General features: G+C 40.0%; 1 protein-coding gene across 6 annotated transcripts in view; it reads left to right on the plus strand.

Moving 5' to 3' along the window:
* Positions 1–15,849, plus strand: part of LOC121648314 (gastrula zinc finger protein XlCGF57.1-like) — a 151,818-nt gene that overhangs the window by 60,208 nt on the left and 75,761 nt on the right. The window contains exon 1 of one of the 6 annotated variants that reach the window (XM_041998326.1): positions 2,999–3,203. The exons of the other annotated variants lie outside the window; for them this stretch is intronic. Within the exon in view, the coding sequence (XP_041854260.1) occupies positions 3,089–3,203 (115 nt within the window). The 5' untranslated portion in view covers positions 2,999–3,088. Of the gene's footprint in view, positions 1–2,998; positions 3,204–15,849 lie in introns of those variants that run through there. 6 annotated transcript variants of the gene reach the window in all.

The following is a 15,849-nucleotide window of genomic DNA, read 5'->3' on the forward strand; positions in this document are numbered from 1 at the left end:
AGACCTCCCAAATCCCTACGTACGTGTGTGTGTGTGAGACAGAGAAAGCAGGAAAGAAAAGGGGTCTGGGGATGTAAGTCCAGAAGCAAACTTCCCTCTGGATGTTGAGCTTCTAGTAGCATTAGGCACCCCCGCTCCCCGGGAGGGGTCCCAAGGCAAGACGGGCCAGGAGAGGCCGTCCCCCACGACCGGGCCATACAGGGACCGCAGCCAATGATCCGCTACAGACCCCAAAAGGCAGCCACCCCCCCACATGCCTATCAGGGAATGAGAGGACGGGGAGGAGGACAGCAGCAGAGCCCAGACGACCCCCAGGCCAAGGATCAGCAGCCACCCATCAGTGCAGCCGCCCCAGTTTCCTGGCCCCCAGGGCAACCCCCCTCCCGCCCCTGGCGGTGACCCGGGGAAGAGGAGTGTGAGGTGTCCCCATTGTCCTCCTCCTCCTCCCTAATAGGTCATATTAGTAGTCCCACCATGCACTACATGACACGCCCCCCAGAGGTTGTTTGTGTGTTGTGTTTGTGTTTTGATGTCTAAGTGTAATTAAATTGAGAGGCAAGCTGCCACAGTGGAAAGGTTTTTGGGAGTTTTGACCCATCGTCATTTAGATGAGTCCTAAATAATCTTGGCAATTAGCCTGACCCAAAATAGACTCCAGCACAGGTTACCTTGATAACTCAGAACTCCCATTTTGATGAGCCAGATTTATCAAAATTAGTAAGAATTTCCCTTAATCCTGCTGTATGAAGTCCTCCCCAGGTTTAACTTATATTGCTACTGTATCTACAGTGGGTATGGAAACTTTGTTTTATTGCAGCCATTTGCTAAGTCTAAGTTCATTTTATTTCTCATTAATGTACACTCAACACCCCATCTTGACAGAAAAAAAACAGAAATGTAGAAAAACTGAAATATCACATGGTCATAAGAATTCAGACCCTTTGCTGTTACACTCATATTTAACTCACATGCTGCCCATTTCTTCTGATCCTCCTTAAGATGGTTCTACTCCTTCATTGGGGTCCAGCTGTGTTTAATTAAACCGATTGGATTTGATTAGGAAAGGCACATACCTGTCTATATAAGACCTTACAGCTCACAGTGCATGTCAGAGCAAATGAGAATCATGAGGTCGAAGAAACTGCCGAAGGAGCTCAGAGACAGAATTGTGGCAAGGCACAGATCTGGCCAAGGTAACAAAAGAATTTCTGCAGCACTCAAGTTTCCCAAGAACACAGTGGCCTCCATAATCCTTAAATGGAAGAAGTTTGGGACGACCAAGGCAAGGCAGTTTATTTGTACAGCACATTTCATGTACAGGACAGTTCAAAGTGCTTTACATAGAACAAAAGCATTACAGATATTAAGAAATAGTAAAAGGCAGAAACACATAGTAAGAATCACAATAAAATAATACATTTAAATAAAATGATTAAAAGCAAGATGAGTTAAAAAGTTACTGTGCAGATTTCATGCATAGGCGCATGAGAAAAATGTTTTTAACCTGGATTTAAAAATGTCTACGTTTGCTGAAAGTTTAATCTCCACTGGCAGTTTGTTCCACTTGTTTGTAGCATAACAGCTAAATGCTGCTTTTCCATGTTTAGTCTGGACTCTGGTCTGGACTAGTTGACCAGTCCTAACAGCATGACGCAAGTGTGCACCAAATAATCTGCATCCAGTTAGATTTGGATGCATACCATCAGGTCTGAATCGATCCTTATAGTTCCAAAAGATATTGAAGTTATCAATGAACTTTATCCCATGGGTGATACATGCATTTGATAACCATGTGTTCAGACCAAGAAGTCTACTGAAAAGTTCCATTCCAGTTTTCCTCCTCAGAATATCAAAAGACCCCATGTGGACAATAATCTTCATACCATCTGGATGTGAAGACAGAATGGTTGGCAACATTTCTATCAGTTCCCTGACTGATGGATCAAAAAATGTTAGATTTTCTATCTTTGCCATCCTGACATGCTGTGTTATAGAGTTCACAATCAGAATTGTGTCTATTTCTTTTTGTGTGGTGGCGCCGATAGCTTCTCTAGTCCTCCTGTTTGTGGAATTTTGGCTTCTCCTCCTGGTCTGGTTAGCCCTTGGCTGAGTTTTAAGGATATTTCTTGTGTTTTTATAGATACTTGCATTACATTCATCATCATTCATTTTAATATGAGTCAACACATCATATTTATTATGCAGTGAGACTTCAGGTGGTGGAGTGAGTGCCGGAGCTTTAAATTTCCTGCTGGATTTACCTCTGCGACGAACAACATCAGACCAGGTTCTGGCCGGGGTTGATGACTTTGGTCTTGCACCAACACTGTTCCAGTAGGAGAGATCAGTCTGATGGTCCGGTTTGGGATTTTCCCAGCTATTCCAATGTCATTTGAACACATCCAAGGAAGTGTACAGAAGCTGCAATAGAGTCAATAAATTCTACATTCACACAAATGTCTTGCAGTGTTTCAATCCTCTTCTTCAGCTGTGTTATTCTCAAGGAAAGTTACTGATACTGCAGGGTTAGGAGACGTCATTCCACTATAGTAGTTCTCCGATGGCATTTATCAACTAAACTAACTAAACAACTAACTAAATTTATCAAAGAACATATTTGTTCCAGTGATTTAGAAGTCATCAGGAGTCCTTGTTCCTAAATTTCTTGCTGGTAAAGATTAGAAAAAATAGAAGGAGAGCAGGAAGCGTCCGCACGGCAGTAAAGCAGGAAGTTCTAGGTGAACAATGAACACTTCCTTGCCTCCTCTGGTTCTTATAGACAGCTGGGTTATATGGATAGGTTCTGTAATTTATACACTGAGGAGAGGAAAACAAACAAAAACTGGCTCGCTGTTATTATCTGGCCACATAATCTTTGATCAACGTAGCTTCTTCTTCAGTATTTATCTTCAGTTTAACTTTCAGTCACTTATGCTAACCAGAGACTGCTACTAAAATGCCTGGTACTTTCTGCTGAGATGCCGCTACATTGAAGTTTTAGTGTTGTGGAAAGCTAGCTCAGTCTTACAGTGAATGCATTGTACAGGCTTTTTATTTGGTTTAAGTGCCACACTTGGCACTTCTTGACATGTTCCCTGACTGTCTTCCTATTTTCCTTCCCTCTGTCGCTTTTGTCCCTTTTCTGCAAATTCCATCATTTCTTGTTGCCATCAGCAAACAAGCGTGTTTCTCATGTCCAGCAGGTAATACCAGAAGTAGGTTATACAGACTGAAAGTGATGCTTTAAACTGAATGTTTTATTTGATTGTTTCTTGTTAAACAAAGCGTTGATTAGTAGAATTTTATTCAACAATTTCTTTTGCAATCTTTTAAATCAAATAATTCCATTATATGTTTCAGCCCTAGAAGCATTGTTTCAAAGTCAAACCAGCCATCTTACTTTTTCAGATTTTCCACCAAAACTGGCCTTGAAGAATGAGCACAAACTGCTTGTCTCCAGTCTAAACAAACACATACATCCTACTTCCTATTTAGCACATTCTTTTGGACTTATATTAAATATTTAAAATATCAGTTACTGTTAAATTAAAACTACATTTGTTTATATAAAGATTATGAAGCAGCTACAGACATTGTCGTACCCCCAATTTCCACTGGGCCATGTTATCGCTGCGCCATGACCTCTTCGGCGGCCATTTTAGCCAATGGTTTGGTCCACACTGGGTGCACCGCAGTTTGTGTCAGAAGCGTCCCAGTACAGCATCGTTGTGGCTCTTCGCTAAAGTCTATTTTTGATGGAGCACACACCCACAACTCAGCAGTTCAGATAGGGGCAAACAGGAAATCAAACACGGGAGCAGTGTCTGATTTCCTGTAAGTTTCAAAATAAAAGCCCCTGTGCAGATTTGCGCTGCTAAATCACGAAAACATTATGTCTTTAATTAGTCAGTGTGATCCGTGTCTGACACGCTCCCGGTGACACAGAGGTCAGAACAAAACTGCGGCACACACGCACACAGTAGAAATGAGGTGTTAGATTTACTTTGGAAGTTTTTTATCTTATAAACAATTTCAGAAAACATTTCAATAAATTTTATCTGTTGCTCTCTTATTTAGAAGTGATTTGTAGTTTGCTACAGCCTAATGAAACACACAATAACAACAACGATAATGACGACAATCACAATAATGTTCACGTAAACTGATTTGGATTCGGAATCTGTCCAAAAAAAGGATTGATGCAGTTCTAATTCTTCTGCTTTCATTGTCGTCAGTAGGAAAGTTGAAGGTTTGACATCTTCCAATCTTCCATTGTAGTGGCCTGGAATTATTACATTGATCCATCATACATAAAATATGTTAACAGCAGTCCAGTGAAGCTGCTAAAGAAGTAGCTGAAGAAGGCCTGCAAAGTTAAGTACACAACTGGAATCAATTTCTCAAGACTAAGTAGAGAAGTAAATACTTTGTTATGAATGGGAAGTTGGCTCAGATGTCTAAATTATACAAAATGATTTCTGGCATGTCAATCTGACACAGTGCAGTAGGCTGAGCTAAGCTGTTGTATGAGACCGGAAGCTTGGTTGCAGTTCAAATCACCCCTGAGAAGGAATGAAACTGAGGGTATCCATCGATGTCCATCACAAATCACAGAGCCAGTAAAAAAGACTGACATGAATTCGTTGGTAACCCTGACCACTTGTTTGCTGCTGCACTGTGTTTGTTGGTCAACAGATAAAGTTGAGGTGGTAATAAGCTTTTCTTCTTTACCCTGTCTTCTCTTAATATTTTATACAACACTGCTCGTCTTGTTGTTTTAGGTATTGTTCATGCCGACATTTTAAAGTTATGACTTTGAAGAATCTCTGAAGGGAGGAGGTGGACATTTTTCTGCTGCGTGGTCTTAAAATTCCATTTTTTCTTTTTATTCATTTCAGTATTCCCTGCAGATGTGCAGCAGCTGTTGGTGATTACAATGATGTTTGTTGTAAACGGAGTCTGGACCTAGAGTCCCATCTCCTAAAAGGTGAACCAGAGGAACTATGGCCCAAACAGGATGGAGAGTAGTTGATGATGGGATGGTGGAGAGTGTTACCAGTTTACCGATGATGACGGCTCCTCTGCAGATTGAACATGATGATAAAGATCCTCAGCCTTGGTCATATTCAGACCATCTCCATCAAACCAAAGCTGAAGGCAACACAGAGGTAGAGGCTCCAACCAGCAACCCAGCTAAACAGATTAACTCAGAAACTGTATGTACGTCACTTGAGGTGAAGATTAATCTGTGCAAACCTACGCATATTTTTCTTGTATTAGGAGTTACCACTAATGTGAAAAGTCTGCAACCAGCCCACAGTGGCAAACCGCTGAGGCTGTTGAGGAAACGGTAACTACCACTACAGAAACGGCAAGTGCCATTGCAGGAACAGTAACTGCCGTTGTAGCGAGAGTGGCTGGCCTGGATCTTAGCGTTTCTCCATTTCTCTCTCTCTCTCTCTCCCCGCCGCCACCCTCTGCTTGTAGCTGTTGAGAACAACTGCACAAAACTGACGTTACTCCATCTGCGATCGACTAGTTTTGCCTCACGTCAGGTCCCGGATGTGTGGCACAAAAGTTTGAATTTCAGATCTGAATTTAAATGGAGAGAACTGAAACTGAACTATGAAAATGAATTAGGGAATGATTTTTTTCAAATACAAAAGTTTCAACTTTACCAATATACACATTCAAAAAACAAAGATTCAATATCAAATATGGTCATTTGGATTCAGTTTTTTAAAGCAATTATTCAAACAGGCATATTCAGATTCCAATTGAATGATTCAAATTCAAATATAAAGTATTCAGATTCTCTCCCCAGTGGCACAAAATTTATCCCATATGCTTGACACTTACAGACCCCCACTTCTAGAGAGTACATCATTTTTTCATCAGTGCACCACTCATAATCTACAATGGATTATTTATTAGATAACAGCTCTTTAATGAATGATGTATTGGAAACTAGAATCTATCCCATCACTATCAGTGACTGTGCACCAACCCCATTTACTTAAATTGAAAAGAAAATTAAACCACCTTCTAGAAACTGGAGATTTAATACATCATTACTTAAAGATCCTGATTTTATCAGTTACTTTAAAAGGGAATGGTCTTTGTACACAGAAAATAATGAAATATCAGGGACAACATGCCCAGTAATAAAGCCCCAGGTCCAGATGGTTTTCCAGCAGAATTCTATAAAGAACTTTGGACCACACTAATAATAATAATAATGGATTAGATTTATATAGCGCTTTTCAAGGCACCCAAAGCGCTTTACGTTGTATATCCATTATTCATCCACTCCTCACTCATACCTGGTGATGGTAAGCTACGTGTGTAGCCACAGCTGCCCTGGGGCCTCACCGAACATTCATCCACATTCATTCACTAGTGATGCCAACACTGGAGGCAAGGAGGGTGATGTGTCTTGCCCAAGGACACAACGGGAGTGGGAATCGAACATGCGACCTGCTCTACCGCCTGAGCCACTGCTGCTCCACTAGCACTTCATATTCCACATTATTGTTTCAGAAATTAAGTGAAATGGTAAAATACCTCAAAACATAAATGTGGTTAATATTACAGTAGTACTGAAACCAGGAAAAGACCCCACACTTCCATGATTAGAAAAAGTAACTCCTCTTATTATACATCATGACCAAACAGGCTATCTAAAGAGGAGACATTCCTCCACTAATACACAAAGACTAATCATGCTATGCTACCATACACAATCTGAAAACCACAATAATCTCTATTGATGCCGAGAAGCATTTGACCGGCTGGTTTGGGCATGCTGCTGTGGGATGGGTCAGTGCATAGCCTGGTGTCCAGTAGGTGCTCTGGGACACACCATGTCTCCCAAGTGGGTGGGAGCCTAGGTAGGAAGGGGGTAGGTTGGAGATGTGGAAGGGAAAATGGCATTGGACGAGTGAGGGTTTATGGCGGGTGACTGAGTGGGGTGGTCGGGTAGGGTTGTAGGGTAGTAGGGTAGATAGGCAGGGTGGTAGGTAGGTAGGGGATGCACAGGTGATCATTAGATGTATGTCTTTTTGTGATGCCCTGTGAGTCCCTGCTGCTCTGGCCTTCCTCTGCTTCCTTCTGTCTGGACGCATGGCTGTTCCTGCGGTGATCTGGGGGACCTCTTGGTCTGCCTCTGATCCTTGGAGGGGGCGCGGTGACATTTGCATGATCACTCAACACAGCTCACCCCTAATGTTTTGAAAACACACATACATACACATCCACACCCCTGCACACAAACACATACACACATGCAGACACATCCCCACACATATACTTGTTACTATTGTGTTCATTGCTGTTCATGGTTTTTACAATTTTCCCTCTCACAGGTGCCCCTATAGATGGTCTGCTGTGTTCTCTTAGAAGCCTTTAGGATGTTTACAGTTGCTTTTCAGGTGTAGCAGCTGTGTAGTTTCTCTATTTAGCTTTGATTGCAGTTGTTGCAGTTTGTTTCGTTTCGTTCTCCCTTTGTCTATTTTTTTCTCTTATGGTATTGTTGTTAATATCTTGGCTTTAACAATCCAGCCCAGAACAAATTATTACTCAAAGATCTTTCTGAGAATATTGAAAACCTTAAACTTAGCTATCCTCTTGCCAGTGTAATTGTGTGAGGTGATTACAACGTGATTGATGGTGAATGTCTGGACAGATACCCTCCTTAAAGTCAACACAGTTCTCATAACCCTGTTTTATCACATTTCCGCGGCAATCATAATTTAGTAGATCCCTGGGGCTTGAAATATCCTGACACTAAACAGGACTCCTGGTTTAAATCAAATAACTTACTGAAATCCAGAATCTACTTCTGGTTAATTTCTGCTTCAATGATGCTCTCTGTTTCAGGCTGCTGTGTGTCAGCAGCTCCTCTATCAGATCACTCCAGTAATAAGTTGAGCTTTAAGCCACCTGGTTCTGGACAAAAATTCTGGACAGTCTTAGAACAATTACATTGTTGAACACTGATTACAAAACTGTAACCTTTGTTTATGCCAGTGGATTGAAAAGTTTGTTTAAGTAAGTTAGTTAATAGTTGAAAAAATAGATTTGTTCACAACATCTGTTTTGTGAGTGATCTCTTTGACTAATAATTTAATTGAAGATGATGGCTTTATTTTGTTTCTTGACTTTTATAAAGCCTTTGACTCGACTTAAAACCCCTTTACTTTTCAGTGTTTAAGATCTCTAGGCTTCGGAAATAAATTTTGAGCCATTATTTAATCTCTTTACAATAATGCAAATAGCTCGATTTCATTACCAGGTGGTACAACACCAAGATTTGCTATCAAACGTCGGGTCAAGCAAGGCTGCCCTATTTCCCCAATTCTCCTAATAATTTCCACGGAAATGCTTTCTATTTTTATTAAAAATTCTGATATTGCTCCTTTAAATGTTATTGGAATAGCAGTTTTCATCACCCAGCTTGCAGACAAAATGACCAATTTTATTAAACACCTAACTGAGGTACCCAAGATAATACAACCAGTTGACACATTTTCTAATGCCACAGGGCTAAAACTCAATTTAAACAAATGTGAGTTAAGTCCAGTTCATCCTAATGGTTTAACAGAAGCATACAACATTCCTGTAAAATCAGTTGTTAAATACTTAGGAATACATATAACTAAAAACCTAGCTGAAAGAGGAAATTTGAATATAGGGAGGGTGATAACTGAATGTCAATCTAAACTTAACTCCTGGTTATTGAGAGACATTAGCTTACTGAGTGAAAATTTTCTTATCAAGATGGAACGCTAATGGAGATCTATCTATCCATCTATCTATCTATCCGTATTCTTTGGCCATCCCTAACAGGGCCATTAAGAAGGTATAACAAAATTTTTTTGATTATATCTAGAAGAAAAAGATGCACTATATTAAGTGAAGAGAGATGGTCAAGGAATACAAAAATGGGGGTCTACAGGCTATTGATTTTTATTTTATCAATGGAACACTGAAAATTAACTGGTTAAAATTAGGGCTACACAATTAATTGGATTTTGATCATGATCACGATTTTGGTGGCAACAATAAATTAACCTGATCGTCAACGATATTTACATTCAAAATGAGAGCTCTGCTGCATGCATCTCTGATCCAAGTGGCAACCTCCGCCTGTAAAATGTGAAGCCTACGTGGAAGTGCAAAAAATTGCAGTTCACCCCTCATCCGCTAGGGGCTCCAAAACAGAGCCCCCTTTACTTATGGCATTGTTATGGTCGATAATGAATAGGACTTTCTTGTAAAAAAAAAAAAAAGAAAATTTGCATACACAAATGTAGATATATAAATGTTAAACATAGATTTATTGAGTTTCATACTGAGTTCCTCTCTTATACCAACTCCCTTAATAAAAAATAAAAAAGCAATAAAACTTTTTATTTTGCTTGAAAAAATTTGATTTATGCCATACACCCTAACAAATCTTTTGTTTCTTTTTCTGTAAAAAGATATGTGTATATATATATATATATATATATATATATATATATATATATATATATATATATAAATCCTCCACTTCTAACTCAACCACATCAGTTTCAGATTCTGTTACAATTCTTCTTTTTGACATTTCGGGTGTGTTTCTCATTATTATTTGGACTAAAAGTGAAATCATGCCATTTACTCATTGTCATTTTCATATGTATAAATGGGAGAAAACAAAGCAGTCTTGCAGCTGTGCTCAGTTCCAAGTCAGCTGGTAGGCTATGTATGAAGGAAAGATGCTCAGGAACAAGCTTACACACAGATTTAAAGATCTGAATACTTTTGGGCGTACAGGTTTGGTCGTGCACCATCTTTCAGTATGAATGTTACACTATGCTTTATATGTGAGTACACTGATCCCATATAGCTTACTGTTTATTATCTCAATAAAAATATTACACGAATTAGTAAATATTTTTAAAAAAAATTTGAAAAGTCTGGTTTCCATTTTTATATAAAACAGATAAGGAGTAATTAACATTTATAATCATCAGATAATATTGCTTTGGTTCTTATCAGAGTCCCAAATATATTTGTGAATGTGTGAATTGATAAATAAGACGAAATAACTTTTAGCTGTTTTTATAAAAATACTAAGTGCTAAAATACAGTTCAGTCCGTTCACGTGTATTAGTTCACGGAGCAGAAAAACGTTTGTACTCCACATTCCTGACCAGTTGGTGGCGGAAATGTACCAAATCGTTACGTGCAAACCGCTAACAAAGAAACCAAGAAGAAGAAGAAGCAGCAGAAGAAGAAGAAGAAGAGGAAGCTTCCTATATCACTGTGTTGTGATCTGTGTTCTTTCAAGGTATTTTCTGCAACATTAATTAACACTTTTAACTACAACTGGAGACTCCGATGTATCTTGGATCAATTTCTGTCCTCTGTGGAGACCAGCTCGCAGTGGAGAAAAGACGGAGCGGAGGAAGGACCGGACAAAGACTTGTTATCGAGGGGAATCCTCGTGGGGAAGGAAGGTGAGAATTTACATGTCAGCCTCGTTATCTTGGTGTGTTGTGTTTGGTTTAACCGGTAAGAGTTGTGGCGCTGTGGGGTTGATATGGGTTTTCAGTTGTGGCGGATTTTCCTTTAACTCTTTAAATAAAACGGGCGAAAAGAAAAAACTGTAATGTCAGGTGTTGTGCCGAAAAAAGCACCCCCTCTCAAGGAACCTTACCAAAAGCATGAACTAACCTGCTGATCATATATATATATATATATATATATATATATATATATATATATATATATTACACAGAAAAACAATTATGCTTAAATGGTCTGGTCACACAGAAATAGTAGGATCAGGACCAACAGGGATAGATTTACTGGGGGGGTTGCATATTCTGGCAGCCTGGTCTGCTGGACAGGATGAAGTTCATGTTTAACGAAGGTCCAGCATCAAATACTTGTGGACAATTATAAAAGTCGCTTTGGATAAAAAAGAAAAGCGTCTGCTAAATGACTGTAGAAAAGTACACACCTGTAAACATTTCACCACCCCTTACTACATTTTAACCCTCATACTGCTAATTTTGTGTGACTGTATCTCCTCATAATTCTAGACCATAAATCAGTCAAAACCAACCCTCCAGTGACGGATTGCTCCTTCACCTTTGTACTGATAGATTCCATAATTAACACAAAGTTTAAAAGAAGGTGATGAGATCACATAACCAAAAATGATCAAATGATACCTTTTCTATGGAACATTTTCTATTTAAATGTGTACATCATGTATACATATATGTTCTGTCTCCCTAGACATACACAAATTCTCTGTCTACTGCTCATTGTAAAACCGGGAACAACCTTTTATCACCAGTCATCAGCTTTGCTCCGGACCAGCTGGACAGTGAGGAGTGTTGCTCAATGAACCGCAGCAACGTCTGAAATGCAAACAGAACACGAGTTACAATAAACCTGCCACCTGAAATGTTGACTTATTGTAATCTGCGCAACACAGGCAGTAGAATACCGTCTGAAATGTTTACTCATACGACACGCATACAATCGGCACATGTTTAATAAGTTAAACTTACATGTTGTCTCCTCTGTCTGCTGCGCCCCTGGGGAAGGGCCGTTCATAGAACTAGGGCAGTTCTGAGAACTTCTCTGTCCGAATGCGACTATTGTTGCACTGTAGATACCAAGACAACATCAAAGGCCACTGCTACTGGTAGGGGTCCTACACCTGAAAACCTGTGGATTTGGTGGCCTGAATGCTCTTTTCCTTAAGCATGCGCCCTCTGCCACAGGATCATCAATAATAGGCCAAGCCTTGGTTACCCAAAAGGTACTCTGTCTCTCTGTCTATATCTTTCTCTGTCTATCTCTTTAAATGAGCTTTCTACTAACGTAAATATTTTTTCTCATTTTGTCTCTCATGGTTGAGGTATACCTATGATGAAAATTACAGGCCGCTCATTTTTTTAAGTGGGAGAACTTGCACAATTGGTGGCTGACTACTTTTTTTGCCCCACTACAGGATGAGGGAATGATGGTGGTATTGGTACTATTTCATGAAAAAGTTTATTTCAGTAATTTCATTCAAAAAGTGAAACTTGTATAATGTAGTCATTCATTTCTCACAGACTGACATATTTAAAATGTTTATTACTTTTAATTTTGATGATTGTAACTGACAACTAATGAAAACCCCAAATTTAAAATCCCAGAAAATTAGCCGTGTTTAAATTGAAGACACCTGGTGCCACACACTAATCAGATAATTAACTCAAAACACCTGCAAGTCCTTTAAATGGACTTTCAGTCTAGCTCTTTTGGCTACACAAACATGGGGAAGACTGCTGACGTAGCAGTTGTCCAAAAGACAACCAGTGACACCTTGCACACGGAGGGCAAGACACAAAAGGACATTGCTAAAGAGGCTTGCTGTTCACAGACCTCTGTGTCCAGCACATTAATAGAGAGGCGAAGGGAAGGAAAAGATGTGGTAGAAAAAGTGTACAAGCAATAGGGATAACTGCATCCTGGAAAGGATTGTGAAACCAAACCCATTCAACAATGTGGGGGAGATTCACAAAGAGTGAACTGCAGCTGTAGTCAGAGCTTCAGGAACCTGGGCTAAAGACAAAAAGGACTGGATTGCTGCTGAATGGTCCAAAGTTATGTTCTCTGATGAAAGAAATGCTGCATGTCCTTTGGAAATCAAGGTCCCAGAGTCTGGAGGAAGAGAGGAGAGGCACAGAATCCATGATGCTTGAGGTGGAGTGTAAAGTTTCCACAGTTAGTGATGGTTTGGGATGCCATGTAATCTGGTGGTGTTGGTCCTCTGTGTTTTCTTAGGTCCACAGTCAGTTCAGCCGTTTACCAGGAAGTTTCAGAGCACTTCATGCTTCCTGCTGCTGACCAATTTTATGAAGATGCAGATTTCATTTTCCGACAGGACACAGTGCCAAAGCTAGCACTACCTGGTTTAAGGACCATGATATCCCTTTTCTTAATTGGCCAACAAACTCACCTGACCTTAACCCTGTTGAAAATCTCTGGGGTATTGTGAAGAGAAAGATGTGATACCCCAGACCCAACAATGCAGAAGAGCTGAAGGCCACTGTCAGAGCAACCTGGGCTCTCATAACACCTGAGCAGTGCCACAGACTGATAGACTACATGCCACGCCGCATTGCTGCAGTAATTCAGGCAAAAGGAGTCCAAACTAAGTACTGAGTGCTGTATATGCTCATACGTTTCATGTTCATACTTTTCAGTTGGCCAACATTTCTAGAAATCCTTTTTTTTTTTTTGTATCAGTCTTAAATAATATTCTAATTTTCTGGGATTCTGAGTTTGGGGTTTTCATTAGATGTCAGTTATAATCATCAAAATAAAATAAAAATAAAAAATAAAAAAATTGAAATATGCCAATCTGGGAGGAATGAATGTCTACATTATACAAGTTTAACTTCTTGCATGGAATTACTGAAATAAATCATCTTTTTCATGATATTGTAATTTTATGGTGAGCATCTGTATATAGCGCATTTCCAGTCAGTTTGACCCCTCAAAGCACCTTACACTACATATCAAATTCACCCATTCACACACACAAACACACTCATACCCCAATAGACACATCGGGAGACAACGTTTGGTTAAGTGTCTTGCCCAAGGACACTTTGACATGTAGTCAGTGGAAGCCTGGAATCGATCCACCTACCTTCTGGTTGGTAACAACTGCTCTTCCTCCTGAGCTACAGCCACCCCAACATTGTTCTCAAACTGGTAATACACTTTGAAAACAATGTTGTTGGACCTCTGACACCCATGTAAAATTGTTGAAAGTTTATGTGTCCTCATAGTCTGTGTATGAGTCCCAAAAGTGAGAAAATTCTTTGACCTCTCTCACTTGCTCCACATTTTTAGTGAATGTGTATTCAAATACGTGAGTCTGAGATCTTTCTCTTTGTGACCTCACGAAGGGCAATAACCACTACCCCTGGTAGTGGATACTGCCATTGTGAAAGCCAGATCCTCACTTGGAGAAGGGCATGGACAGGCACCACTCATCAACATTTAAAGGTTCAGACAGAGAAACAGTCCATTCTCCGTAGCGCTTACTAAAGCTACTCTGAAATAGCTCAAATTTTAGGCCCAATACTTTTAATTTGTACATGTTGCCTCTTGGGGATGTGATCAGGAAACACGGCATTGATTACAGCTCAGTCAGGACAAAACTGAAGTTTTAATTATCAGTCCCGAGGGCAAGAGAGAGAGATCATTTTATCAAAACTAAATCATTTTAATCCTTTTCAGTGTGTGAGATATTTGGGTGTTCTTTTTCGACTGCTCTGGATTTTACTCCACACATCAGAAATATAACAAAAACTGGATTTTATCATGTTAAAAACATTGCCAGAGTCTGCCCATTTTTCTCTCATGCCAGCACGGAGGTGCTTAAGCATGCTTTTATTTCTAGTAGATTATATTATTGTAACACCCTGCTGTCTGGTCTTCCCAGAAAGTCCATTTCAAACCTACAGTGGCACGTGTTCTGACGAGGACCAGAGGGCGGGAACACATTACATCAGTTTTAAAATTGCTGCAGAGAACGTTGATGTTTTTTTAAATGAGGATTAAGATCTATCTTTTTAGCTTAGCTTTTAACTAAATTTTATTTGATCTTAATTTATTTTACATAATTTTATTTCACGTTAATTTATTTTACTCAACTGTATTACTTATTTATTCATTCAAAGCTGTTTTTATTGTTTCTTAAGTTTATTTAATTGTCGTTTTAACTCCAATGTTTTCCTCATGGGGATGCTCCATGTTGGGGGCTTTGCGTGCTCGGTCTGGGGGTTGTTGCAGCAGTGATTGCTCTTGTCTGGGTGGTTGTCGAGGCAGCAGCCGCTGTAGGACATAGGTGGACTGGCTCCTGGTGTGGATGTATTCCCATGATATTGTTTTCTCACAGCAGCATCAAGCCAGATATTTATTACTTTTAATATTTTATACCTACATTCAGTCTTGGAGACATAAATTAGAGAGTCATGTTTGTACAGAACGAGGGGTAAAATGTGAAGCCTACGTGGAAGTGCAAAAACCCTTCATCACCCCTCATCCGCTAGGGGCTGCCTCCAAAACAGAGCAAATCCCCATAGACCAGGGCTATTCAATTCGGTCCTACGAGGGCCGCCATCCAGCAGGTTTTCCATGTATCCCTGCTTCAACACACCTGATTCAAATTAAATGGATCTAACAGCCAATCAAGTTCTGAACAATAACTAATTAATTTGAGTCAGGTGTGTTGAAGCAGGGATACATGGAAAACCTGCTGGATTGCGGCCCTCGTAGGACGGAATTGAATAGCCCTGCCATAGATTCCCATGTTAAAAAGACAAACTTAATTAACATAAATAAAGTTAAAGCCTGGTACAAAAATCCATTTTAGGATTAATAGGTCAAGTTTACCTTCATGACAACTGTGAGGGGGGTGAATTTTTTTCTAGCTCATCCATTTGGATGTTATTTAATCTTGAAATTCAGCATGATTAGGGGGCGTGTCCTTTTGACTGACAGGTGTCCAATATCCGCGGAAAGAAGGGAGAGTGCAGCACAACCACAGTTTTTAGCCTGCTAACAGCGTGCCTTAGCTTTAGCCCGTCTACCTCCATTAGCTGGTTAGCTACCATTGCTTGAGGTTAGCTCGGAGTTTGATGGTTGTCATTCATCCACCCCCACCTTCACAGTCCCCCTCTCAGCTCGACCGCTTTGCCCATTTTTGGATTTTCCGGGACTAACGACACATGTGACGCTACCAAGATGGCGATGATGGGAACGCCCAACGAGCTTCACTTTTGC

This window comes from Melanotaenia boesemani, chromosome 11 (assembly GCF_017639745.1).
Source record: "Melanotaenia boesemani isolate fMelBoe1 chromosome 11, fMelBoe1.pri, whole genome shotgun sequence".
NCBI classification, from domain to species: Eukaryota; Metazoa; Chordata; class Actinopteri; order Atheriniformes; family Melanotaeniidae; genus Melanotaenia; species Melanotaenia boesemani.